Source organism: Cottoperca gobio, chromosome 17 (assembly GCF_900634415.1).
Source record: "Cottoperca gobio chromosome 17, fCotGob3.1, whole genome shotgun sequence".
Classification (NCBI taxonomy): Eukaryota; Metazoa; Chordata; class Actinopteri; order Perciformes; family Bovichtidae; genus Cottoperca; species Cottoperca gobio.
The window spans coordinates 22,530,055-22,556,301 of NC_041371.1; the positions used below are offsets into that span (position 1 = coordinate 22,530,055).

Below are 26,247 nucleotides of genomic sequence, written 5' to 3' on the forward strand. Positions count from 1 at the left end.
TCTGTGAAAAGGGAGGAACGAAAATAAAACATTCAAATGATGGATGCAAAGACCTTGGTTAAAGGTGCAGTAAGATATGCCAGAATTAAAATGTAACACATTAAAACGATGAACTAACATTATTAACAGATTGGGAAGAGGTAACAGTGTTGAAGTTATGTCAAAGACGTCTATGTGTTACTTAGTGATGATTTCCACTTGATCAGAAATTGGAGGCGTGTGGCCGATTGTTTTTTATTAGCATAGGTAACGGCCTAAACACTGTTGGATCTCACCCCCACAGGTGTTGTGTCATTTGCAAATACTCCAGCCCACGCCCAAGAATTCCAGGGATGACACCAAAAAGGCTAGTAAGAAGAAGAACTTCAGCAGTAGTGAAATTAAGGTACTGTTAAATAAACTTAAACAAGGTAAACATGGGATCTTCGTGAGTATCAGTACTGGCATTACAGGCAAATCAAAAAGTATCTAAGAGCAGTATATAAGCTTTGTGAGCTTCTGAGCCCACAAATTCCTCACATGTTCCTCAAATTTAAAACTTGTTTTTCCTTGCATTGGACAAACAATGTGTGATCTTTGAAAACAAAATGTTTTTGTTATCTTGGTAACACTGCTTGTGACCACTGCAATTTTTACCTAAGAGAAGAGCAAACATAAGAAACATTGGTGCAGCCTAGAAGTCAATGAAGTCAAAATAAGGCAAAAATAATAGGAAATGTGTTCTTATATCGCTTCCTGCATGAGGCCCATTATGTTGTTCATATATTTTGGAGTCATTTTGTTTAAAATCTTAATCTCCTCTTCTCTACTGAACTGTATCACAGTGCAGGTAAGACTGCACCATAAATGTAAAGGGAACATTTGCCACTTTGAATGTGTTGATGGTAAATGTAGTTGAATTCAGCAGTGAACACATCCCCATAGCCTATATATTATTAGTAGCCAGGAGTTATTTTGAAATATATTTCCATTGAAAGTTTGTGATGTACATGTCATGTTAGTTCTCTCGAGATCCATTAGCAAACACGTTTCAGAATCTGCAAGACTGGAGCAGAGGGCCCATAAACTAGTCCATGAAGCAGACCTAATAACTCCCTATGTGCTCACCTTCTTTGAAACTGTGTTATCGTCATTAATGTGTTCATTATTTTAGTGCATTTTCATTACCTTTTGAGTGCATATGAACTGATCTGAAGAGAAGTGCGCTGTGCAGAACAAACCAGACTAAAGTGAAAACGTCTCTCTGAGATGAAATCTAATCAAACCCCAGAAGTGATCTTATAGGAATCTGCATGAGACTCTAACATGTAGAAGGTCTGGTATGTGTGCTGAGCATTCAGAGGTTCACCAGCATCTGGCTGGGGCTTATTTTCCACCCTGGGATCCTTCCAGTGGCTCTGCAGCTTCCAGGAAAACTAAATCAATCCCAGAAATAATGTCCACAGCAGGCTGGACATGCACAGGACAGACTGAGGAGAAAGAAAGGGAGAAAGACTGGCGCTTGTCCACCATCCTCTTTTTGAAACATTTTATTATAAATTAACAAAACGGCAAACTTGTATTAAAGCAGTTGAAACCAACCTTGTCTTTAGATTTACAAATGGTTTTAAATGAATGAACTTCAATGGTAGATGAAGCCCTAACTGTACCAGGGTTAGAGCTCCATACCTTATGATAAGAACATTACAGGACAGGAGTGAAGGTAAATATGCAACACACTAAGCAGACATAATACAAATAAACCAGTATACAATGTAGTACAGTACACACTTTGACCATGTAAAAAAAAATAGGCTGCTGCTTCATTACATCCTGAAAATAAAGGCATTACTCTGCATAGGCAATGCATATAGTATGAAGTGTCTATCATAACTCATTATCAGAATCAGTTTTTACTCTAATTAAAATGTCATGTCTGGTTTTATCTGACGTTATATTTCTGATTACAGTAGCTTATTGATTTTTAGTAGCATAAGCCTGTATAGGAGTTCAGGGATTTTGTTTATGGCCGAAACCCTGAACTGTTGCACTTCCATGAAGTTAGGTGATTCACAAGAGACAGAGTTGGTCAAAATTGATGCAGCGGAGCCCAAGATATTTGGACTTTTATTCCCAAAAACACTGGATCCTCCCTGTCCACCCAATAGCATCTTTCATCCGACCGACCCTGCTTGCTCAATGCCTAGGTCTTCCTAACTTCACACCTCTATTTGAGAATGGAAGTTATAAACAAGCTAGTGAGTGGAGTTAAGATTATTTATTTATTTTCAACTTAAAAAGGTAAACACAGGCTCATACGTTGTGGTCTTAAAGCCAAAGGTGAATAGTGCTCTCTCTTAAACTTTACAAAATGTGATTTTTAACTCTAATGAAAGTGGAACTTTTCAAAGACTAGATCAATCCCACTTAACATGATACTAATAACTCCTGTTGCCAAGCACTGAACTCATGGAAGGTCATACCAGAAAGAGAGAACTGAAAACGTATAGGAAACGCTCATGCACACTGATCATCATTCAGGAAAAATAAACTTGATGTGAGAAAGTGTGTTTTTGTCCACAAACTCAAATGCTAGAAGCACATGTTCTTAAAGAAGAGGATAACCAGGGTCATTAACAGCTTTTTTCAGAACCATTGGTGTTAAATATGGGAGTGGACATGTGTGTACTCATGCATGTTCACTCCACAGTGATTTCTCCATCACAGTGTGAGTATGCAGGGGGACATGTATACATACTGTAGTTTTTCATTCATGTAACCTCTGTATATTTCCACTTGTTTTTTTAGTTAAATGCTTCTCTTGCTGCTTGATACTGACTTTGGTGTGTGTGTATGTGTGTGTGTGTGTGTGTGTGTGTGTGTGTGTGTGTGTGTGTGTGTGTGTGTGTGTGTGTGTGTGTGTGACAAAGCAGCAGCAGAGGTCAATATAAAAAACACATTCAGTTAGACTGATCCACAGTCATTTAGAAACCAAACATTGATAAATATCTGTCAGTCATTTTCGGAAGTCTTCTGTCCTCAGCTTTCTTCGCTGGATATGCTGGATTGCTGTTAAATCTTCCAACTGTGTGTCCATTCATTGTACTAATAGGCGAAGATGACATCATACGTCATCTGGTGTGCATTGTCCCATGCGTACAGTTTCTTGTCTAATGGGCAGTAAGCCACCTGAGAGGTGTGTGCGTGCATGTTGGTGAACGCCAGGCTCGGCACGGTGTGTGTGAGCGTGTGTGTATCAAAGGCATATGTGACATTAGCGTAGCGATGCTCCATACTGTTCACTGCATAAAGCACGCCGCAAACCAGGAAGCTGTTTCCGTAGCGACCGCGCCGAAGACCTGTGCGGTAGCTCTGTATTGGCTGCAGGTCTCGGTGGCGGAGGTGGATGAGCAGGATTACTTCCTGGTGGAAGCCTTCTGTGTCCAGAGCGGGGTAGAGCAGCCACAGGCCTGACTCATCAACAGCAAACTGCACCTGGAAGTACAACATGCATCTTACAGAGGTTATGTATATATAACTAATGTGCACTAATATTACTACAATTAGATTTCATAGCAATAATCCAGATTCATATATCAAAGGTAGTCAGGATAGGGGGACTTTAGCCCCCTGTCTTTGGGACTGTGTTAAGATGAGTGAGTTTTTTGGGGAAATTAACAATGCTATTGTTGAGATTTTATCTCTAAAGTTACCCCTTGATCCAAAGGTTTTTATTATGGGGTGCACCCAGGTACCCTATAAATACAGAGAAGTAAACACATTCTTCTTGATATGGGCCTACTACAAGCAACACGTCTAAATGCCATCTCTAGGAAAAATGTTAACAGTCTTTAACTCCCTCCTGAAACCACAAAGTGCCATTTTCCATTCTGTTGATGTCTGGATTAGACAAACAAAATACAACACGTTAGTGAGTTTTAGATAAGTAAGTGTTTTATTGACACTAAACTAAGCCAATCCCCTCCAAACTGCAACTACTGTATGTACTTAACTCACAAACATGAGAGCATTTATCTTCTCATCTCACTCTCGGAAAAAACAATAAATGTTTTTCCCAGAATGTTGATATCTTCCTTTGAAGATCAATTCTTCACTTTTATCGGGGTCAAGTATCAAGTAAACTTTCAGTTGAAATATATCTGGAAAGGAACTGTGAACAGAACTACAGCAGTTGTTTCTACTCCTCGCTATTTGACCTTTTGAACTCGAGTGATTTGTAGTGTTTTTGTTCCCCGCACTGACCTTTTATGACCCTTAAAAGTGTCCCGAGTGTGTATTCCACAAGTCATCGTGCAGTGTTCCTCTTACGGTTAAATCACAGTTACCACCCTAACATAAAGTATAGCATGGGTGTTACCTCAGTTTGTGTCCGGTGAACTTGCTCCTCCAGTATAGCATCATGTAGTGTGGTCCAGGCGGCTACATATCTGTGTCTCAGGTCATATCTGATGATGTCCCTGCTGAAGGCACGGTTGTAGTAGAAAGCTCCATTTAACACAACGTGGCCAGTTCCAGTAAAACTGTAGGGCAGCTTGTATGAGTTACTTGCCTGACCTGAGCAGGAAGAACACACAGAAAACATACATGCAGCTGGTCAGGCTCACAATCCACAACATGACTTTTAGAACAAGTGTTACCATGACTGCATATCAAGGTGTGATCCACCCATACAGTATCTATGGAACATGTTTCAATAGCGATATTTTTTAAACGCTAGCCTGAGGGATATTAAAACACAGTTGACACTGTGAAACTTAGTAATGTTATATAATGGGTGATGAGGTTGAGAGACAAATCCTAATACTGTATAAATGCTAAAAAAAGAAAAAACAAGACACACATTCTCCAATGTAGTTTGCTACAGCTCCATAGATACTATTGAGCCATCTTTTACTGATAGCACTATAAGGTTAATGGCCCCATTTCCCTAAAGCATCTCAAGGTTTAGATAAATGAAGTTCAAACATTCTATAAAAAGTTTTTTTTAAAGGCAAGAGCTTGTTTCTTATATCTCCAATATGTTATTAATATTATCTGGCTGAAATGCATTTTCCTGTTATTTTGTTTTTGGTTGCCACACATTTTCTATTGACCTGAAATTTCCAGTTGCCTGTGGGGTCTGTTACAGAAGTGTCAATTTGATGATCAAATGATGTTCATGACGCATATATTTATGAAGCTTATGAGAACCATCATTGCTGCAGGGATGACATATTTTTGTAGGCCAACCAGGAAGTTAGCGTTGCCCTGGTTGCCTCGACAAAACCAATGGGATTTCCCTTTGAATATTGGATTATTGCAGAAGCTCTGCGACAAACAAAAGTTAGCGATACTTACACAAACAAACACTATTTCAATGATGATTGAAGCAAAAATGCAATTGCCAGGAATAAAAAGCTAGCGTGAGGCTATAAACAAACTACAGCACGGTCACATGACTTCAACGTATGTACCGACTTATTTTATGTCAAAGAACAAAATGTGAAAATATCTTAAGCTTGTGTTAACCACAGTTCTTATTTTGAACAACCCATTCAAAAACCCATCGACTTTGAGACAAGTGAACTGGAAGTGAAAAAATAATAACTAATTTTAGGACTCATTCCTGCAGCACTCCTGTGTGTAGATGTGCATCTAACTCAACCACAAACTGAAAGGATCAAAGTACACACAATACACAATTTTACTACTTGGTTGTTATTGGGCTAGTGCTATTGGGGCTGGTCTGTGGCAGCCATACTGTACAGATCTCAGAAAATGATTTTTCACTTGTGTACAGTCTATCTGAAACAAAACACAACTTGTATTCAAACAGAACTGAGAGCAATATGGCACAAGTAATGTATTTATCAGTCGCTCTGGCAGATTTGTCTTTGGCAAAAGTAGTTGAACGATTCATAAGATGACTCTTTGAAACTGAGACTCTGTTTGGGTTGAGAAGATCTATAGATTTCTGGGGTGGATTTGCCTCAGGATCTCTAATGATAGTGACTAGGTGACCAAAATCCAGTCTGTTTGCCAATTTGTTTGTAAATGTAGCAGCAAAGATTCTTTAAGTAACTTCATGTTTACCTGATTTGAAGGTGTCCATGTCTCGGAACTCTAGGAGGTTGTTGCCATAGTGACCATTAGTAAGGTAGATGACGTTGCCATGGCCATGAGCATCTCTCATCCAAGCTCCAGCACTGAGGCCGTAAGAGTTCTGCTGAACCGGTTCAGAGATGCTGGCTACTGTGTCCTTACACACGGCTGCAACAACACACACGAAAGGTGACACTGTGAATCAAGACTATAACACGATTTGTATTTCTCACTTATTTTAATGATAAAAATTCTAAAAATACATGCATTCACTAGAAGATAATATACTGTACAATATGTATCTCTACCAGGCTTTTTTGTGGTCCCTGGTTTGTCAGCAGGGCTTTCCGTCCAGCTGAGCCGACTTTTGGATCCTGGCTGAGTATCTGCCGGGGGAGACACATCATTGGGTGGACCTAAATTGGTATCCGAGAGTGAGGTGGTATGCTGATTGACGTGCCGGGTAGGCTGAATAGTAGTTGTTGGTTTGATGGTGGTTGGTACTGTTTTGGTTGTAGTTGGTTTTGGAGTTGTTGGTGGTATGTTAGTGGTTGATTCAGTCATTTGTTTGGTGGTGGTGGTGGTGGGAACTGTTTTGATTGTAGTTGGTTTTGGAGTTGTCGGTGGTATGTTAGTGGTAGATTCAGTCGTTTGTTTAGTGGTGGTGGGAACTGGTTTGGTTGTAGTTGTGTTTTTTTGGGTGGTAGTTGGGGGAACTGTTGGTTGCTGGGTGGGTGCAGGCCTGATTGGCCTCCTTAATAGGTCCTGAAGGTCTAGTTGTGTGCTCACAGTGGTTGAAGGACCCGGACTCTTGGTGGGGAATGTCAAAGTAGGTGGCTCGGAGATCAGTAAGTCCACTGAAGCATTTGCAGTTGATGTAAAAGAAGTAAAATGAAAGATAGAAGAAGAGGACAGTTTTATGTTGAATACTTGTATCTGCCTGCTAGAGTCAGTTTGACACAGAACACTATTATGTCTTTTTTAATTAAATGATGGAGGGGGTCACATTCTCTTTCATATACAAATATTGCTGAGGTAATCAAACTGTATTTTTCATAAGTATCAGTAAATGAGATTGCTCTCACCTGATATAATTGTCCTTGGGAGCTTATGGATATACGCCAATCAAAAGTGGAACATATCCATAACCTCGATCATTTTATATTAAAAATGGATCCTGACTAATTGTAAGTGAAAGGGATTGCTCACAGTGATGAGGCTAGTTACAAAAATAAAACACACATTTAGGATATTATTAGCAAATGACCTCAGAATATGACTGGAAATAAAGTCTTGAAATTCATCAGAAAGTGCCAATTATCTTGATCTAGGCACTTGATGGGTACGTTAGACTTACTATTTTTTCCTTTCCCTTTCTCATCCTTCTCTTCCTCTTTGTAGCTTTCCTCCTCGGCCTTGTAAAAGGTCACACCCTTGATGACCATGCTGTTCTTGTCTTTGATTGGCTTTTGAGTTCCCGTCTTATTCCTGGTTGGCTGTTGTTCCAGACCATCCTGCTGTTGGTTCTTCTTCAGCTGACATTCATTATTGTTCTGCAACAGAACAAGCACATTTTCTGTCTAATTTATACAGAATATGGGATTCTTTTAGAAAACAGATCGGATGCAGGAGTCTGTCTTTGCTTCTGATATGTTTGTTATATGATATGATACGTTTTCAGGCAGTTAATACCTGCTTGTTGCCGTAGGCAGCTGCTCCACTTTTCTGTCCTTCACGCTCCATATTATTAACTTTCTTTTTTTTCTGCTGGGCTTTCTTCTCTTTGTCCTTTTCTTTTGCTCTTTCCTTCACACGTTCTTTCTCTCTTACTCTCTCAGTAAAATTACGGGCAATACCCTGGAGTGCACACACATGATGACAGTACATAAACAGCATTCATATATAAAGTTATATAAACAGCTCCATTCGAAGCAGGATTCACAATGGCATACTCAATGAAAAACCACAATAAATGAGTGCAGAAATATAACTAATCCAGAACTTGCCTGAGAATCATCCTGTTTTTAAGTTTTTTAGTATCAAAGTTACCCTGTGTCAGGTGTCATCCATGGGGAACTGCTAATAGCTAATTCACAATACTTTTAATGGTGCCAGTTGTCAAAATGTAAACAAATATAGGCTAAAAAAAAGGGGGGTGCAGTTGTCTCGATTTTGTCATGGAAAATATGCTCTTGATAAGACGCTAGTACTAGACACACGGCAGACATTAAACCTTTTACATTTTTGAAAGGATCCGAATCACAGGCGGATACATGAATTATTTTACTAACATTAGTATTTGGTAACATTAATTACTTTTGTTAACATTGTGAGATAGGGCATTTGTGCTGCATTCATGTGGTGTTTGAATAATCGGAAAGATTTTTCCCTTATTGTGGGAAAATCACATGAACTCAGTCTGACAACACATCTTCTCTGGACCATCTTTAGAAAAAAGGACCATTCGAGGAGCACGTGAATACACCATTTGCCTTGCCGGAGGTCTGGTCTCTCCGAATGCCATTCTAGTTGGCTATTAGAATATATTTTTCTTGTCCTGACAATGAAAATGACAAGTATCTACAGTATTATGTGATTGGGGCTACAGTCTTTGGATAAAAGAAAACCTGAAAACGTTGTTTCATCTTGTGGCATTCTTCCTTATGGAAAGCAGATTTTTTAAAAGTATGTTTGGAGTTACATTCCCTCCATGCCACACACTATGTATATAACCTAGATGTGGGTTAAATAAAATGTATAGTGAATTATTCCCCTATGCAAATCTGTGTGTGTCAACTTCTGTGTCTTTGTGTACCTTCTCCATGTTGTCCACCCTGGTCAGCAGCTTGGTGGTGACGGAGTGGAGCTTTAACAAATCCATTCCATACAGAGAGCCCTCCAACAAGTCAATAATAGTCGCCAGCTAAACATGCAAAGTCACAGAGATGAGAAACTTTGATTAGGCCTATGGGAATCATCTTTAGCTAAAGTTCAAACGCTACACTACTTCAAGAAGTCATTTGTCCTCAATAGCCGATAGAAAAACAATGAAAGAGACATTGTGTGTGTCTGTGTTTTTTACCTTAATGTCATCTTTGCTGGCCTCTTGTAGCTTTTTAAACCTGTACTCTCCCTCACAGGGGTTGACAGCTGAAGGTGGAGCCATGCACACACACTTCTTGCAGTCTGTTCCCTTGGTAATGGTCTCCACCGTGTAAGAATCTTGGGGAGATGATGCCTGGTCGCTGTCATAGATACGACTGCAGTCAGAGCGTTTGATTGGTCGAACAATGCAGCGACACACACAGTCAGACCCTGATGACACAGTCTTTACTTTGTCATAGTCGCCCAGCAGCTGAAAGAGAGAGACAACGTTTGTTTTTTCTTTCTCAACATCTTTTAAAAAATGTTTTTAACTTAGTCAGGCTGCTCAGATGAAAGGAAACTTTAAAGAAATAATACGCTAACTTTAACTTTTTATTCAACCTTAATATGAATGTATATTTGATCATTTGGATTATTCTCTAAGCAGAAATACTTGAATGAAGGAAAAAAAAAAAACAAGTTGCAGCATGAGTGATGATTTGCAGCTGCAGCAGCGGTGAGACGCTGTAGGCGTTTACAAACAGCCACTTTTTGGTTTGGAGTACAGTTTGACGGATATTACATAACCAACCACCAAAAGGATGCACTCTGTTGCCCTGGTGTACGCACAATCCTGGGTCTGATTTACACGTCATTTAAACTGAACTCACAAACTTTTTTTGGATTGTGTTTATTGGAAAGAAAATAAGTATAGGCCTAGTTTTGCAAGTAGTTGCTACAATCACTTTTTTTTAGCCAGCATGGCCCATACAAAACTTCACTTCAACTGAATTGAACAGATTCACACGCCCGCTAAACGCAGGAATATCATGTGAATAACACATTTTTACATGCCGAATTGAAGGGGCCTCTGTTAAATATATTTGAAATCTTTCATCTAGTTTTACACGTTTGCTGTACGCATTTTGTCATTAAACTACGAGTTTCATTATGGCGTTTGGCGATGAAGGAATTGGCGCACATTACACTGACCTGGCTAATGATATTCTCCTGGTTATCCAGCTCCTCTTCAAGAGGGTCGGCGGTGGCCTGCTGAGCTCTCCCCTCCGCACCCACAACAGGAGCGTCTCTTCCCGAGGAGTGCTGCTCCCCTCCCTGCATAGTGTCCTCTACTTTAGCTGCGCGGGGAGCATCCTTGTCCGCTTTCCCCAGTTCCGCTGCTTCGACCAACAGCATCTTCTCCAGCCAGGGGTCAGCGCTTCTGTCCGCCTCCAGAGCATCAAGACCCCTTACAGCACAGCATAAAACCAGCAGTGAAAATCTGCGCCACATTTCTCTACAGAAGACAAGGACCAGCTCTGTGTCAAGAAACTAGTCTCAGATAATTATCAGGTAGTTCCAGTCAGACAGCTGAGAGAACACACGTCCACGCATCCAGCAGTCTGCCGGCTCTAACGGCTTTATAGGAGAAGGATTGTCCAACTTCCAAACGCTTAAAAAACGTCTTCAAACGCGTCATACCATCTCCACCGCACTGAATGAACGCTGCTTCAAGTTTAGCCTGATCAAACTTTACACAACTCGCGCATTCAATTCACTTATTTTCTATGAAGTCGGTCATTAAATGTATGAAAAAGATTGAATAAATAAATACAATTCACGTATAAAATACCGAAGACAAAGGAGCTGTATTCGGTTCCATGCGACGTGTCGCCGGTGAGATGGGCGGCACCGACAGAGGAAGCAGACCTCCACACCGGACCCGGTACAAACCAGGACTGGCTGCCCTCGTGCCTGTGTGTGCGTGTGCATGATGATTTTTTGTTTTGTTTTCAATAAATAAGATGTTTTTCAAAAAAATCTTTTTTTAGAAAAAATGAAATGAAAAGCTAATCTAAACAGAGTTACAGACCACTTCTCCCTCCAGCACAGAGCACACAGCTATAGTAAAACTACTGGGTTAAAAACTCAATGTTGTTTATCAGAGAATGGAATCTAAAGTCCACTCTCACTCTTGCTTTTATCAATGATAAAAAAATGTTAGCTCTTGTATTGCAGTTTGGCCTGACATACAATGAAAATTTGGCAGACCTCAGGCCAAGCAGAGACCACCGCCTCTGTATTATGGTGTCCAGGATCCTCCTCAGTTTGATAACCACTGCAGCTGTTTGTAGCCTCTCTGCAAGTCCAGGTCTGCTGCCACCCTGAACATCTAAAATAAACTAATCTAATCTAAAAACAGTGGTCTGGCTCTCCAGGTGTACGAACCCCTGCTTCCCCTCCTAATTTGGCAGGTATAGTACACAGTGTGTACTACACACTGGGGAAACCAATGTCCCAAAAAAAATTCAATTTTTTTTGTTTCTTCTTTTTAAAAGACCAACAGGTTACACACATTTTAGCTTGTGCAAGAGGGTGGACTCCACCAAGTTGTTGATAACGAGCACCCCTCTACCTTTTCCAGCACTCCTTCCCAGTTTCTCGATCGAGGTTGTTAGAGTTAGTGATGCCAGATAACACAAAAATATCCTGGGTATGTTGAATTTGCTTTGTAGTACTGGCCTCAGATCAGGTCAGTTCTTGTTGGATCCTTGTGTGTGTTTGTCTTGCATGCACCTAAACCTTAAATTAAAGTTGTTTCTGTTGCCTGCAGTGTCCTGCATTTGGGTCCACCTGCACCACTCTTCTTGACAGTGTATTTACATATGACAGTTAATCACTTTTCTAATTTGGTAAGACTTTAACTATGATAGAACTTCTTATGTTAGTGTAACACTCTTGCAGAGTCCTGTTTCCTGTTGTGTTGACCAGCAGATGGCCCTACAAGGAAAGGTTTTGACACTTGTGTATGATGTTGTCGTTGGTGAGATGACTGCTGTGACAGGTTTCACCTCATGTTTTAAAAGCACCGCCCAGCTCACCACACTGACTCACAGAAAACAGAGGAAATGAGCTGAGCAAAAACCACATGAGAGCAGCTCATTTGGTTGGCATGTGTTATGTTTAGGTTTCCTGTGTATACATATCCAGATAACTGACTTAAGCTTTTCATTTGAGAAGAAGGGAAATAGATACATTATGGGAGCATCTTCCTCTGGCTTGTTGGATGAGGCTAAAATCTGCAACATCAAAGGTAAAACTAAGAGATCTCTCTTTTTTCTTCTTGTCTTCAACATGTGTGGAGTTTGCAGCTTTAGACACTTGCTATTTAGAATTATCCATAAGGACTTTGATGGCCTCGGTATCTTATACTGTATGTCAGCTTTATTTAAATATTTGTTTGTTGGTTGCAGTTTAGGTTGGTTTATCATCCCCTATCTGCTTTAGAGTGTCCAGTTCCAACCCCACAGTTTCTGTCCTCAAATCCTTTAATAGTTATGTATATACTGTCCATATATGAATGATTTGCCTTGTTGTCTTAGGGGTGTTTCCCACAGTGACGAAAATAATAGAATCTGCACACAAGATAATTCTCCCATGCACATATATTTCATTAATAACTACCATAGCTCTTCTTAAGACAAGGACTGGTTAACTGGTTATTAATTATTTAAATATATCTGCATGGGAGTATTATCTAGTGTATGGACTCTATTTTTTCCGTCTTTTACATGTTCTTCTGTCCAGCACCTAGTATTTATCGCCTGGATGCATATGCTTTTGTAACATTTTTTGACCAAAAACATTAATGTGTAATCTAACAGTACTGAGACAGAGAGGAGTATATTCACATCTGTGGTCACTTTAGAGGCTGTTGTGGTGCTGTTTGAAACATTGGAAACATGTAGAGGGGTGTGACATGCGATTAAGCTCCCCGGAACCAAAGTGGGGACATCGCGCTAAATGGTACTCGCATTGACCACCAGGCCACCACAACAGATAGCATAACTTTTTTTTTAATTGAAAGTGTGCATTCCTATACATGTTATCAGCACAGTCACTTCCTGTCAGTCACTAATCTCCTCGAAAGTAATTACAGCCATTTCCAACTATTACATTATTATGGGTTGTCTGATCTGTCTGTGTGTGTGTGTGTGTGTGTGTGTGTGTGTGTGTGTGCGTGTGCGTGTGTGTGTAAGATGAAAGACAGGCTACAGAGTGACCCAAACAATGTGTGATAATGGCCATACTCGGTAACCGAATGATAAACAACCGATTATGATGGATCCACATTCTAACTCATCAAGAGCCTCCAGTTGAGGCAATACATTAATCCACCTCTTCTTATAGATCGACAGATATTTGACATTTGACAAACGTCATGCAGCTTTAAATTAGTTAGATTAATAGATCAAAATTAATTTAGCATTTCCATGCCGAATACATCTAAATCTTTAAATATGTATTTTAGATTTTGAAACAATCTCTTACACACTATTTGTGTGTGTGTAGTTATGTATTTGTTTATGATTTGTTGTCCCATCATTAATTCTTGAGCATTTTGTTCTGTGATCAGATTAATTCTGTGTGTATGTATGTCTGTGTGCGCATGCGTGTGTGATGTAACTAATATCGTCCTCACCCCCCCTTACTTATTACTGAACTCAGAGCATAGCAGGTCGCCCATTTCAATCCATTTTTCACTTTTGATCACTAACTTATAGCCTCCATAAACAGTATATATTGTATAAGTAGCTCTCATTTCCAAGCATGATTAAATCATCTACGTAGTAGCATTGAATGAAAAAGTCTTCCTGGAGTTTTTAAGTCCCAATTTCTGTCTTGCAGAATATGGTAATATGCTAATACATAACCTCCTCTCCTATACTACATATCTATGTAGCCTGAGCAGATGCACTGTAAAGCTATTAGCTGATTTAAACATGGGGACAGTGGAACAAACTGAAAACACAACATTGTCAAATGATCTTCATGTAAAGCTTTTATTGTTACATTATACATGTTAGCAAAAAGTTACCTATTTACACATCCAGCTGACATGGAGAAACATTAGCATTCATTTGAAGTCACCTCCAAGAATGTCCATTTGTGTGCCTAATGAATGTTAGTCCACTATTCACTCTCATTTATCTCTGGTTTGCACTCCACCAACTCCTGAGAAATATATCTGGCTCTTTAGCGGCTAAAAGATGCTAACTTTAACCAAAACAGTAAAGTTGGGGGCCAAAAAATCAAAACAATGAGCTTAGAGGTTAGAACGTTCTGTAGGAGGGGATCTGCAAAGTATGTTTATAATTATACCTGGGTTCATCAAGAAGAGTGTCCAGTTTCACATAACACATAGTTATTTAGTTTATTGTTAGAATACAAATATTGATTTGTGCAGCTTTAAAGGTTCTTAATTTGAAATTCAGAACAGAGGGATTGCCTTGACATGGCTCTCAACATGGCAACAGCTGAGCTGGTAGCTAGCAGCTAGCGGTGCTAACAGTAAAGCAGTGCAAACAATGGTATTAGTGCTGACAGAGCTAACAGGTTGCCTTCACGTTTCCGCAACAATGTCGTTGGTTGTGACGGGTTATCAGCTGTAACCACCGAATGAGAGCAGTGCAGAGTGGCGGACATTAGCTAGCCAGTGAGCACACAAACAAGGACTCACATGCACTCACATTCTCTTTACATAGGAGAAAGTTGTTTTGCTGTTGTATTAATGCTCTGAATATCATATTTAGAACCTTTAATATACACATTTTCGTCATTAAAGCAAAATCTACAACCTACTATGTACCAATGGTTTCTTGCAATAAATATATAAGCTGATATTTAGTTTTCAGATGGAGGAAATAATAGAGATAAATACAGAATGACATAATTTTTGTGATTGTGTGTGTGTCCAGGACTTGTCGACAGTACGTTCCAGAGCTTCAGTGTGTTTTACTGTCAGCAGTATTCTGCTGCCTACACGGGACATTTACACCAGGAGGTGGAGCCTAAGAAAGAGGGGAGGGGCCTATTGCTCGCACACGGGGTAGGAGCTGCACCTGTCAATCGGTCCATCAAACAAAAATCTGTGCTAATTTTTAAGACGTCAAAGTGAAATCTGTGTGTGTGTGTGTGTGTGTGTGTGTGTGTGTGTGTGTGCAGCCTCAGTATGCTCCAAAGGAAGCACTGTACCAAGGGAGTGTGAAGTTCTCCTGCTGGGATGAGCAGGGGAAGAAATGCAGAGAGAGATTTATTGTCCTAAAAAGAGACTACAAAGTGGAGATACATGAAAACATGGCGGTAACACTTGCACATACACACTTTCACAAACAAAATATGACATTCAGAATATAAGTGATATGTATGCTAGTGCTTGACATTGTTGTCTGTGTTCCCATCTGTAGACTTTCAGTCGTGGATGTGCAGCAAAATTGGTCCTCCAGCCAGCAGGGGGCAGGGTGTTCACAACAGAGGAGGAGTCCAGAGCTCACCTGGAGCAAACCTGTGCTGGAATACTCAATGGCAGTATAAACATATTCCTATACAACACTATACCTACAGTCTTTAACAATAGCTTGATTCACTGCCAGCCATTTTACCAGCAGAAATGATCAAATGTAGAGTATCAGTGGTTGAGGGATTCACTCTTTATGCTCGTGTGAATTTCTTGGGTCGAACATGGACACAGGACATGTTAAAGGGATAGTGTGGATGTTTTGAAGTGGGGTTGTATGAGGTACTTATCCATAGTCAATGTATTAGCTACAGTAAAGGGTGGTCGGCAAGGCCCCACTTTAAGCTGAACGACTTTAAGGTTAAATTACTTCAGATGCAGCTTGATGTAATTCTAAAAGTTCTAACTGAAGAATGAAGACAGTCAAACCAACACCTGTAACACGTGTGTGTGTGTGTGTGTGTGTGTGTGTGTGTGTGTGTGTGTCCATGTGTTTAGGAGTGAAGGAGGATTCTTCTTCGGTGGTATCTTCTCCAGATGTGTTTGCTGTGTATCTTCACCTGCCTTATATGGGCCACACCTGCTTCCTGTTCCAACAGGAAGAGGAACGTGATAACTTCCTGTCTGCCCTCAAGACCTGCATTAGACACGGCAATCTTGGTAAAACACAGACTCACATGTACATTTTCTCTGCGTCCAACGTTTACTCTTAGTGCTGTACCTGTGATTGAAATATGTAGTATATTAAAAAAATAAAGAGACACAATGAAGAGAGTTTAAAGCAGCTGTCTTCCTTTGCAAGTTGCAAAATCATAGGGTGTAGTGCCGAAACAGATTGCCACACAATGTAAGAAAAAAACAACCCTTGCATCATCTCTGCTGCAGAGTTCCAACATTTTCTGAAATGCACTCGTTCACTTTCTGAGTGAGATGAGAAGATACTAAACTTTTCAAAGAAGAATTAGCAAAACAACCTTACATATGAACGTTTGATTTCAGTAATATTAAGATTAACCCTTACATGGTCATGCTTTAAGTACAAATCTCGAGTCAGAATTTAAGCATAAAGACTGGAAGCAGAAGAAAACCGCAAGCTTTGCGCTGTCCAAAATAAAAATAAAAACATGCCAATCAGCACCTCTAAAGCTTACTAACATATAACTTATTACTTACAGTTCATAAATAATTGGTTACAGCATGTAACATAAATTGTAATTTTTGCATTTCTGCTTATATATTGATTAAACATATGAAACACAACATATTTTTATGCTAAACAAGTCCTTGCTACTGTTTTGAACATTTAAAAAGAAAGCAAACAAGCCTATTTTACAAAATGTTAAAATAACTAATAGGTCCTTGGAATTCTTTTATTATTTTCCTTATTACCGCTGACGTTTGTTGTTTGAAACAGACTGATAATGTACTACATGCTTTGAATTATATCCTGTTAAAAATGGTCCCACACAGTATTTTAACTGCAAAAATGGTATTTGAGTCATAATCACTGCTACGGTGGTGAGAGGCCTCTAATGACTCAAATCGGCCTTTAACACGTCTGTAATGACAGATGAGTTTAAAACATTGTATTAAACCTGCTGTAGCAGAGTGCAGGTACATTAGCTCTTTATATTTGTCACTTGTGGTGGCAGTTGCCCTGACGACAGTTAAAAACATTAATACTGTTGACTTCCTGTGTGGTTAGCTATGATACAAAGCAAAAACTACCCCTTTACTTAACTCATAAGGTTGCAAAACATGGCATCAGCAGTAACAGGAAACACAGCTGGCCAGCAGTGAATATTGTACTTTAGACACTTACAGGAGCTACAATACAAAACAGTTTTGGTCGTATTAATTCCAAAGTAATATGTTACTCCAAATAACATTCTCACTTTACTCTCTTTAATGATTTGATTTAATACACTGGAGATGTCTCTCTCTGGTGTCAAACATAATTTGTGTGTTGACCAGACTTTCTGTTTTATTTTACCAGTTAAAATGACTTAGCAAAGTAAGTTAGTTTTTCTGCAGTTTTATAGCTACACCAATCAATAATGTTTTTATATAAATAATGGGTCCAAATAAATAATGGTCTAAAAGTCAAAGTACACATGAAACCTTTCTTGTTGTTGTTGTCATCACGCTGATATACAGTATGTTCAAGTGTTCATTTTACTGATAAGTTTGATTTTAATTAGTTATTTTGATGCTATAAAAAAAAGGGTGTGACTTCATGATTGACAGCTGTGTTTGTGATCACCTCGATACTGCGGCTCCACCATCAAACCACCACTGCAAAGACTACAAATGATGTCACTAGGGCAAGATGGCAGTGCCCGTATCCGGAATATTAGGCCTTAATTTTTGTACAATCAATAGTTCTCATTCATTAGCTTAATTTACAGTAGTAGCAGACAGCTGCTTGCATCGTTTTCATGGTACACTACTAGAAGACTGACAAAGTCAGCAACCAGCTACATTTGGATGTATTCCTCTCATTGTTGGTGGAGACCAAATCAGAACCAGAAGGAGAGTAAATATTTTACTAAGACTTATCAGGTGGCCAGACAAATGACTCTTAATCAATGCTAATGTTGCTTCATGTATACTGGATGTCAAAATAGTCAATTTATTACACACAAGCAACTTTATAAGGTGAAAACATGTGAAACGTGTGTGATGTTCAGCTTGGAGTTCTGATATGCAGCTTTAATAAAGCTAGTTTACAGTAGTTTCTGGTGATTACAATTTTTAAGGAAAACTGAGCTTTGTTCTGTTGAACTACAGTAAGTAGCTTTAAGTGTACAAAGATGGATATCTTAAATGTATTTACTGTAGCTACATGGGAAGCACTTTCATTTTAATCTACTGAATAATCATTGTAAAGAAATATGGTGATATAAAATATAAAGATATAAATCATACACATTGCACTTAATTGCATAACTTACTTACTTGAAATGTAGTTTAATTTAATTTATAAAGTTAATCATGCAATCACTTTGGCTGAATGTGTGTGTGTGTGTGTGTGTGTGTGTGTGTGTGTGTGTATGTGTGTGTATGTGTGTGTGTGTGTGTGTGTGTGTGTGTGTGTGTGTGTGTGTGTGTGTGTGTGTGTCATCATCATTCATGCTGCCTGCCTCTGCTTTTAGCTGCACTAGTGTGATTCATACTGAAGCTGTTGATGATAAAGGGAAGTACAGTATACTCAGCATTAGTGGAGGTTTCTGTTCCTCTAATATCCTCAATCACTTTAGAGAAAAAGAGAATGGCCAAAAGCCTCATAGGGAACAAGACCACAAAATAAATAATAATGCAATACAACAACACAAAATTGGAACACAAGAATGTGGAAAACTAGAGATGTGAAAACTAACACCGCTAAACTAAGCAACACTACAACTGGTGACTAAACAATTATAGCAGTGACCGCAATTATGCATGATGTGAAGAGTAACTGTACTGCTAACTAACAAAGCATGTGATAGAGTTTACTTACCAATCATATAAACACATTTACTGTTTTTTATTAGAGATTTTTAAGACCACAATGTGTTAGTTTATCTCTCAGTACGTTCTGACTCCCCCACTCCGTCTGTGGCTCTCAGCTCCAAGTATTCCTACTCAAGACGTGAATCAGGAGGTAGAGCATACATGTCAAAGTGTCTGAACCCCAAGTGCATGTGAATGTTCATCGCTCCTGTTGAGCAGGTGGCACCTTGTATGGCAGCCTCTGCCAGCAGTGTATAAATGTGTGAGTGATCGCTAAGACCAGAAAAGCGCTATTTAAATGCAGTCCATTTACCATTTAAAAAGGAAATCTTAAATTTTTACATTATTAATTTTGGTGCATTGTATTCCTCTATTAGATAACCAACAGTAGAGAGATGACAGGAAACTATGATAGTGAGAGGTTGAGAATGACATGCAAGAAAGGTTGCACCAGGAACCTTGTTGTTAAAAATGTTCAGTAACTTCTTAAAATAGCTGGTCACTGTAGTTCTTATCAAACATCAGTCAAACAGGAGTATATAGTGCATTTGTTGGGGACTATGTTCAGCAGCATATTCCACCACATCTGGTGCTCTAGTGAGTTGAGGTAATGAAGGAATATGTCACGCAGAGCAACAGTGTGGCTCATTGATGTGTTTTTAATCATTTTTGGACAACAATAGAGCTCAATGGCAGAGAGGGGTACGATATATCAGGTTTTGGATACAAATATAATACATGTTTGTGAGAAGGACAAACATGATTTCAACAAAACTCCTCCATAACCTAACTGAGCCCTTCCTGCAGACCCCTGGTGTGATTCATCGTATGAAAACCAGGCTTACGTCCGAGCCCTCCGACTCTACCGACAGGACAAAAGATGCTATGAATCCTGGGATATTCTGCTTGGCACTGAGGAACAAGTCAGCAAACACACACACACACACACACACACACACACACACACACACACACACACACACACACACACACACATACACACACACACACACACACACACACACACACACACACTCACACACACACACACACTTCAGCGTTTTGTCTGTCTGTGGTTGTTCATACAATTGCTTATTTAATTGTATGTTTGCATGTGTAGGTTCTGGCCTCCCAGGTGATGGAGGAAGTGTTGTCATGGTTACAGAGTCAGCTTCAGTCCAGAGTGAAGGGAAAAAAGACTGAAAGGATTCGACAGTGGTTGGCAGTGAGTTAAACATATGTTGTCTTTCTTGTTTTGGGTCATTGGTAGAATGTAGTTCAGAACAACAAAACCTGTTGACAATAATACATTTTCCATCCAAATAAAGCACAAATGATAACAGAAAATGCAATTGAATGGGTGTTTCCATCCACAAGTGTTATGTTAACATTAGGAGTTGGGGACCTCGAGATAAACACATGGTGACACTAATTGTTGGGTGTCATTAAACCATTGAAGAAGAAGAGGACACAACGAGATTACCTAATTCAAAGAGCGCTAGTCAAACCTCAAACAGAAGATGTAGAATAGATAATGTAAATATGGCATTTCTGTTTGTGTCATGCATTGACTTGAGGAAGATTACAGTTTTCTCTTCAGTGAAAGCTTGAGTGACATTTCCACATTTTGTTTTTATCAATACACCACCTCCACCTCAGCCTGGAGCAACTCAGGGTTAAGTACCAATGGTGGCAGCTCTGGTATTGAACTCACAACCATCTGATGTTTTAATAGGACTAACACTTATACTTATTTATAAGATGAAAATATGTCAATTTTATGTTTACAGCTTTTATGTTGCCCACAAGTAGCCACACAAAGCAATGAATGCGTTCAGTGTAATGAAGCTTTGACCTTTTAAGTATTTAGACATTGCTTTCCTCCAATTTCAGATTATAATCTTATAATTCTCAGAATGCTGCACCCATGCATTATTATGTGTTTATGTATGTATGCATAGACAGTGCAGGCTACCTACTCTTTGGTGCTGGAACAACTCACTGCAAGTCTGGAGGCTCTGAGGGAGGAGTGTCGTCAGACAGCATCCGCCAATCAGGCACTGATCAGATCCAACCTGGACCAGATAATGTCTTCTCACTGCTTCCTGCGGGAGAAAGTGAAAGGTACTGCATGTTCAACGTTAACCCCAACAGTTTGAACAGACCTAGAATATGAATGGATTTGTTTTTTAAGGACAAAAAATGCTGTTAAACAAATATCTGTGACTCCCTTCTTATAAGAGTCCTCCAATAACTTTTAAGTCACTGTTAAACATTATGTGTCCTATAAGTGAATATGTATGTGTGTGTGCGTGTGCGTGTGCGTGTGTTCCAGCGTGTATGTGTGAAGAAGCAGAGAAAGTGTGCAGTGAGTCTGTAGCACCCTACATGTCCTCCATACTTGAAGCACTTACAGAAAACATAAGTGCAGGGATTCAGGGGATGCAACACACACTGCACACACAGATGGACTCAGCCTTCACACACACAAACGGAGGAACTGAGACACAGAAGGTGAGTAACATTTGTGTCGTCTGTGTGTCTTTTAAGAAAGAGTCTATGATTGAATTTTAACTTTATTTATTTTAGTTTGGTCATTTTGTGCTGATTTATATTTTTTTCTAGACAACATCAATAAACTTAACTCCACAAGTGTTGGTCAAATCATCATGACACTTGCAGGATATGTTTAAAAATAAGTCCTTGGAATATACCATGAAAGTTCCAATGAAATTGACCACTAGGGGGCACTTCAAATGCAAAACATGAGCATGATATAACACAAATCAGACTATAAATCAGAAATCCTTACAAAACCGCAGGATATGTTTCATAACAAAGTTGAACCACGTGTGTAAAACTACTTTGAATAGTGGACGCAACCAGTTCCAAACATGTGCATGGACCTGCTGCAATTTTGGCCAAAAATCACCAAACTTGATAGCTATTGTTATTGAAACATGTCCCCAAAATGTTTTTGAAATTGACCAATAGGGGGCGATGGCACTGACAAAGCAGGGCGTGGCCTGCCACAGATTTTGTCGGAAAAGAATGAGCGTCTCTCCGATAGTCATTAAAGCTGTTATCTTTAATGCAGGTATCGGAAACTGTCAAAGGTCTAGACCCCTCGCAGCGTTTAACTTATAACGCCTTGTGTTGGCTTAAACCCTGGAATTACCGCTTGTATTGTTATTATTATGTAGTTTAACTTCCTGTACGTGGTTTTGTTTGTGTTCTGCAGGACTTGTCCCCTCTGCGCTCCATCAGTCTGGATCAGTGCTACAGGCAGGTGGAGAACCTGACAGAGAAACTTGAAATCTTAAAAGAGCGGTTTGGATTGAGCAGCACTCAGAGACTGGTTCACTCTGCACACCTGGAGATGGAAAAGGTATGGAGCAGTGTTGGGTGTTCAGTCATGGCCTTCTGCTGGCTTTGGCAAAATGCTGCAGTCAATACAGCCAAGGTTTTTCAAGGACCTGAAGCAAATAGAAAAAGTTGAAAGGCTACAGTTTTTTCATGTGTGTCTTCCAGCTGTTGGACAGCGCTGTGTACACATTAGAGCTGTTCCTGCAGTCATCAGCCCGACTGCAGCCTTCTCAAATTCCTGTCAAGATGGAACGAGCTAAAGAAAGAGTCATGAAGGTAAAGAAAGCACAACATAGAATATCAAATGAATTATGTGGCAAAAAATGCTTCTTCAGCAGAGGAAATCCACCCAGTCAGTTTGTGACAAAATTGAATTTAGAATTTTTTTTTTGTGTGAGCTGCATAATAATTTACTGCAGAAAATATGTTGTTTTTTATATTAAAATTAATATAAGGTATGAAATTAAAATAGAGATGAGAACACGCTTCAAACACCTCACAAGGATTAGCAGGTCTGTCCGGTTTCCTTTATAGTAGGACAATAATGTATCAGGAGAGACCTCAGATATTTGCTCCAGAATATACTGGAATATACATCTTTATTGTATATTTACAATTGTATGAACAACCACAGACAGACAGAACGCTGAAGTGTGTGTGTGTGTGTGTGTGTGTGTGTGTGTGTGTGTGTGTGTGTGTGTGTGTGTGTGTGTGTGTGAGCAGCAGCTGGACTATGACAGCAGAGTTGTCCAGAGGAGGCTCTATCAGGAGGCTGTACTGGAGATCACTCTGCCTGCTCTCACCAGGAAGATGGACAGCAAGTGGAAAAGCGTAAGTCAAATACACGACTGCGGTCTGTCCCACATTACAGTGTACACATTCATACTCACTGTACTGATTCTGAAATATTACATGTGTCTTCTGTCCAGGAGCTGCAGCAGTTCGAGCAGTACATCTTCTCAGACTACACCAGTTTCATCCTGGTTCATAATGTCTATGACGATGTACTGAGAAACATCCTCAGTAAGGAGATAGAGACAGGTACACACACACACACACACGCACACACACACACACACACACACACACACACACACACACACACACACACACACACACACACACACACACACAGGAGCAAACTTCTTAAAATCTGATCATTTTCAAGAGTAATTAGGTGAGCTGATTATCAGAGCAACTCTTTTAGTATTTTTAGTTTGCACCATAGACTGTATATATAAGGATTGCACTCACAGCGAGTACAGACCAGTTTGAGTTTAGTCCATCAAAGTTAAACAACATTTTTGTATTCTGAAGTATAAAACTCTCACAATCTCATTTCCTGCTGAAATCTTAATCTGTAAATGTGGTATGTTGATAGACTTGAGTAAAAACACCAGGCAGTATGTTGTGTGTTCACTTTAGGTAAGATATGTACAGATAATGATCTCACACACATTTAACATTTAAAGCCAGTAAGTGACATATTTGTGCATACTTCATTACAGGAGTATTGTAATTGGAACAATTTCTAAGGCCCATGCCCTCTACAGTTTATATTGAAACTGCAGTTTATTTCTCTTTTTTTGTCCACCTCCTGTAGCAGGGCTGTAGCCAGGGATTTGGAAATACTGAGGTCAAGAGTGTGTGCACAGTTGTTTACTAATTGTACGTTTCCTGGTCTTAGCGACCACTAAAAGTGCTTAACAACACAAGCCAGCATTCACCCACTCACACACTGGTGGCACACTCTCGCAATTGGGGGTTCAGTATCTTGCCCAAGGACACTTCGACATGTAGGCTGCAGGGGCCGGGGATCGAAACACTGACCTTCAGATTAGTGATTCCTTTATTAAGTATATAGTTTATTCCCCCTAAAACACTCCCATTTACAAACTGACACACTCGGGCTTAAAAGACTTACCAGTCATGTGTATGTGATTTTCGAATGTTAACTCCTCAGGTCACAAATTCCCTGAAGGTACATGAGCTTTGTGTTCTTGATAGTAGTTGCATCCCTCTGCTGTAGGTCCATCTATTTTAAGTTACTCATAAAAAGAACGTCTGCTGTATAATAAATGTTAAATGGAACATAATTGTCCTCCCCTCTACTCAGTGGTCCTGGATGCAGCCAGTAAGAAGAGCAACAGGCTCTTATTGGACACTTCAGATCTGGCCATTAGTCAGTACAGTCTGCTGGAGCAGACACCACCTCGCTCTGCCCCAGGCAGCCCGGCCATAGCCGCTCGAGACTCCTCCTTAGCAGCCCCCAGTGAAGGTAAAGAGCCTGCTCCGGTGGGGGAGAAGGGACGTCAGACAGTCACAGCTAAGGTTTGCTCTCAGAGTGACCCAGATCTTAACGCTGATGCCAAATCTGAGCCCAGTATCACTCAAAGTTGTGACCAGAGCACAGTGCTTCTGTCTCCTGAGATTGTCGTGACACAACAGTTTGATGAATCTGCAACCGAGGAAGCCCGAGAAGAGGTCCAGCTTGGAACCGACACACCATCGACAACAGAGTCAACTATGGCTGAGCCGCCAAACTCTGCCACACCTGACGCTGATGCAGCTGTTACACATGAAGTTGGTACACCCGATGCACCTGCTAACCCAGATTCCACAAATCCTGACCTTCCAATATCCACTCTGTCCTCGCTGCAGTCCACAGATGTTCCAACTGAAAGTGCTCAAAGTGATCAATCTGCTCAAAGTGATCAATCTGCAGCGCCTAAAAATTCTCCTCCATCTGACCTCTCGTCCTCAGATGGAGTAACAGAACACACAACCTCCATCCAGCATCCCTGCCCCCCATTGTCACACCCACCTTGTATAGATAGTCCAATGAAAATCAGCCTTGGATCACTAAGCAAAGCGATTGGTTGCAACTCCGCAGCACCTTCTATAACACAGACAATGGCACAGAACACCACTGACAGAGCTGTCTACTTGACGGGAGAAATGAAGGACAACTGGGAGGTGGAGAGGGTAAACGAGGAGAAGGATGTACCTGAGAGAATCAAAGACGGCAAAGAAGACACACAGGCAGGAGAAGAGAAAGAAGAGGAGATAAAGGAGGAAAGAGATGAAGGACAAATGGAAGGTGGAGCCCAATCAGGAGGTGAGCATATCGATGAAGGTCGCCAATCCTCTGAGTGGCCAGCAGATAGCGCCACTGCCCTAACCACAGAGCAGACAGAGAGTGCAGAAAAGGTAGATGATGAAAAGAGAGATAGTGAGTTTGAGGCCGAGAAAAGAAAAGAAGACGAGGAGGAAGCAGAGGAGAAAGAAGAAAAGAAAGAACAAGACGAAGGGGAGGTTCTCCAAAGCCCTCAGCCAATGGAATCGCAGTCTGAGAGTGCTGCGCAGCTGCCATTGGACAGTGTGGCTATCATCAGAGACCTTGTTATTGAGATAACTGAGGTGGAGACAGTAGTCAGCCCCTTTCCCAACAGCAGCCATACACCCTGACAGACAGGTTACCATGACAACTGACCGTTGGTATCTTATTAAATGGTATATTATTACTGAATCACATTTATACTACATTTTGAAGGAGACAAAAATTTTGTTTTTACATACTTTAGTCAGGATTTCTTTTTTTTATAAAAGCTACAGCTTCTTTCGACTTGTTGCAATTACTGTTTGTTTTCCTGCAAACACAAATGAATAAAATTACTCAATAAAGATGTAAAACTTGTCAACATTATGATTTAAAGCTGCATTCACTGATTTGTTGGCTATTGGGCCAACACCTTACACTACAGTTCATTTAGCTGATGCTTTTGTCCAAAGCGACTTACAATAAGTGAAAACAATCATGAGGATACAACTCCGAACAGCAAGAATCTTGCAAGTACATTAGCTTCAAATAGGTGAAATCCTTTAAGTGCAGAACAATAGCTTAAAATAAGACAAACAAAAGT

At 40.0% G+C, this 26,247-nt stretch overlaps 2 protein-coding genes across 4 annotated transcripts; one reads left to right on the forward strand and one right to left on the reverse strand.

Annotated features, from left to right (window-relative positions):
- Nucleotides 1-1,554: 1,554 nt before the first annotated feature.
- olfml2bb (olfactomedin-like 2Bb) lies at nucleotides 1,555-10,913 on the reverse strand. 3 transcript variants are annotated; one of them, XM_029453554.1, is made up of 10 exons: nucleotides 10,799-10,913; nucleotides 10,159-10,414; nucleotides 9,164-9,436; nucleotides 8,897-9,004; nucleotides 7,774-7,938; nucleotides 7,439-7,634; nucleotides 6,390-6,938; nucleotides 6,073-6,249; nucleotides 4,358-4,554; nucleotides 1,555-3,474 (listed from the first exon to the last, which is right to left on the reverse strand). In XM_029453554.1, the coding sequence occupies exons 2-10, from the start codon at nucleotides 10,360-10,362 to the stop codon at nucleotides 3,085-3,087; spliced, it is 2,259 nt and encodes a 752-aa protein (XP_029309414.1). In that variant the 5' UTR covers nucleotides 10,363-10,414; nucleotides 10,799-10,913; the 3' UTR covers nucleotides 1,555-3,084. The 3 variants fall into 3 exon arrangements, with proteins under 3 accessions (XP_029309414.1, XP_029309415.1, XP_029309413.1); XM_029453555.1 differs by lacking the exon at nucleotides 10,799-10,913 and having other exon boundaries at nucleotides 6,390-6,467; nucleotides 10,159-10,635; XM_029453553.1 differs by lacking the exon at nucleotides 10,799-10,913 and having other exon boundaries at nucleotides 10,159-10,635.
- A 1,153-nt stretch (nucleotides 10,914-12,066) lies between these two features.
- Nucleotides 12,067-26,030, forward strand: LOC115021919 (protein Niban-like). The gene is made up of 14 exons (XM_029452646.1): nucleotides 12,067-12,259; nucleotides 14,925-15,055; nucleotides 15,172-15,309; nucleotides 15,414-15,531; nucleotides 15,962-16,123; nucleotides 19,766-19,881; nucleotides 20,079-20,183; nucleotides 20,920-21,082; nucleotides 21,294-21,472; nucleotides 22,200-22,346; nucleotides 22,490-22,600; nucleotides 23,048-23,155; nucleotides 23,254-23,365; nucleotides 24,441-26,030. The coding sequence occupies exons 1-14, from the start codon at nucleotides 12,205-12,207 to the stop codon at nucleotides 25,790-25,792; spliced, it is 2,997 nt and encodes a 998-aa protein (XP_029308506.1). The 5' UTR covers nucleotides 12,067-12,204; the 3' UTR covers nucleotides 25,793-26,030.
- The last annotated feature ends 217 nt before the right edge of the window (nucleotides 26,031-26,247 follow it).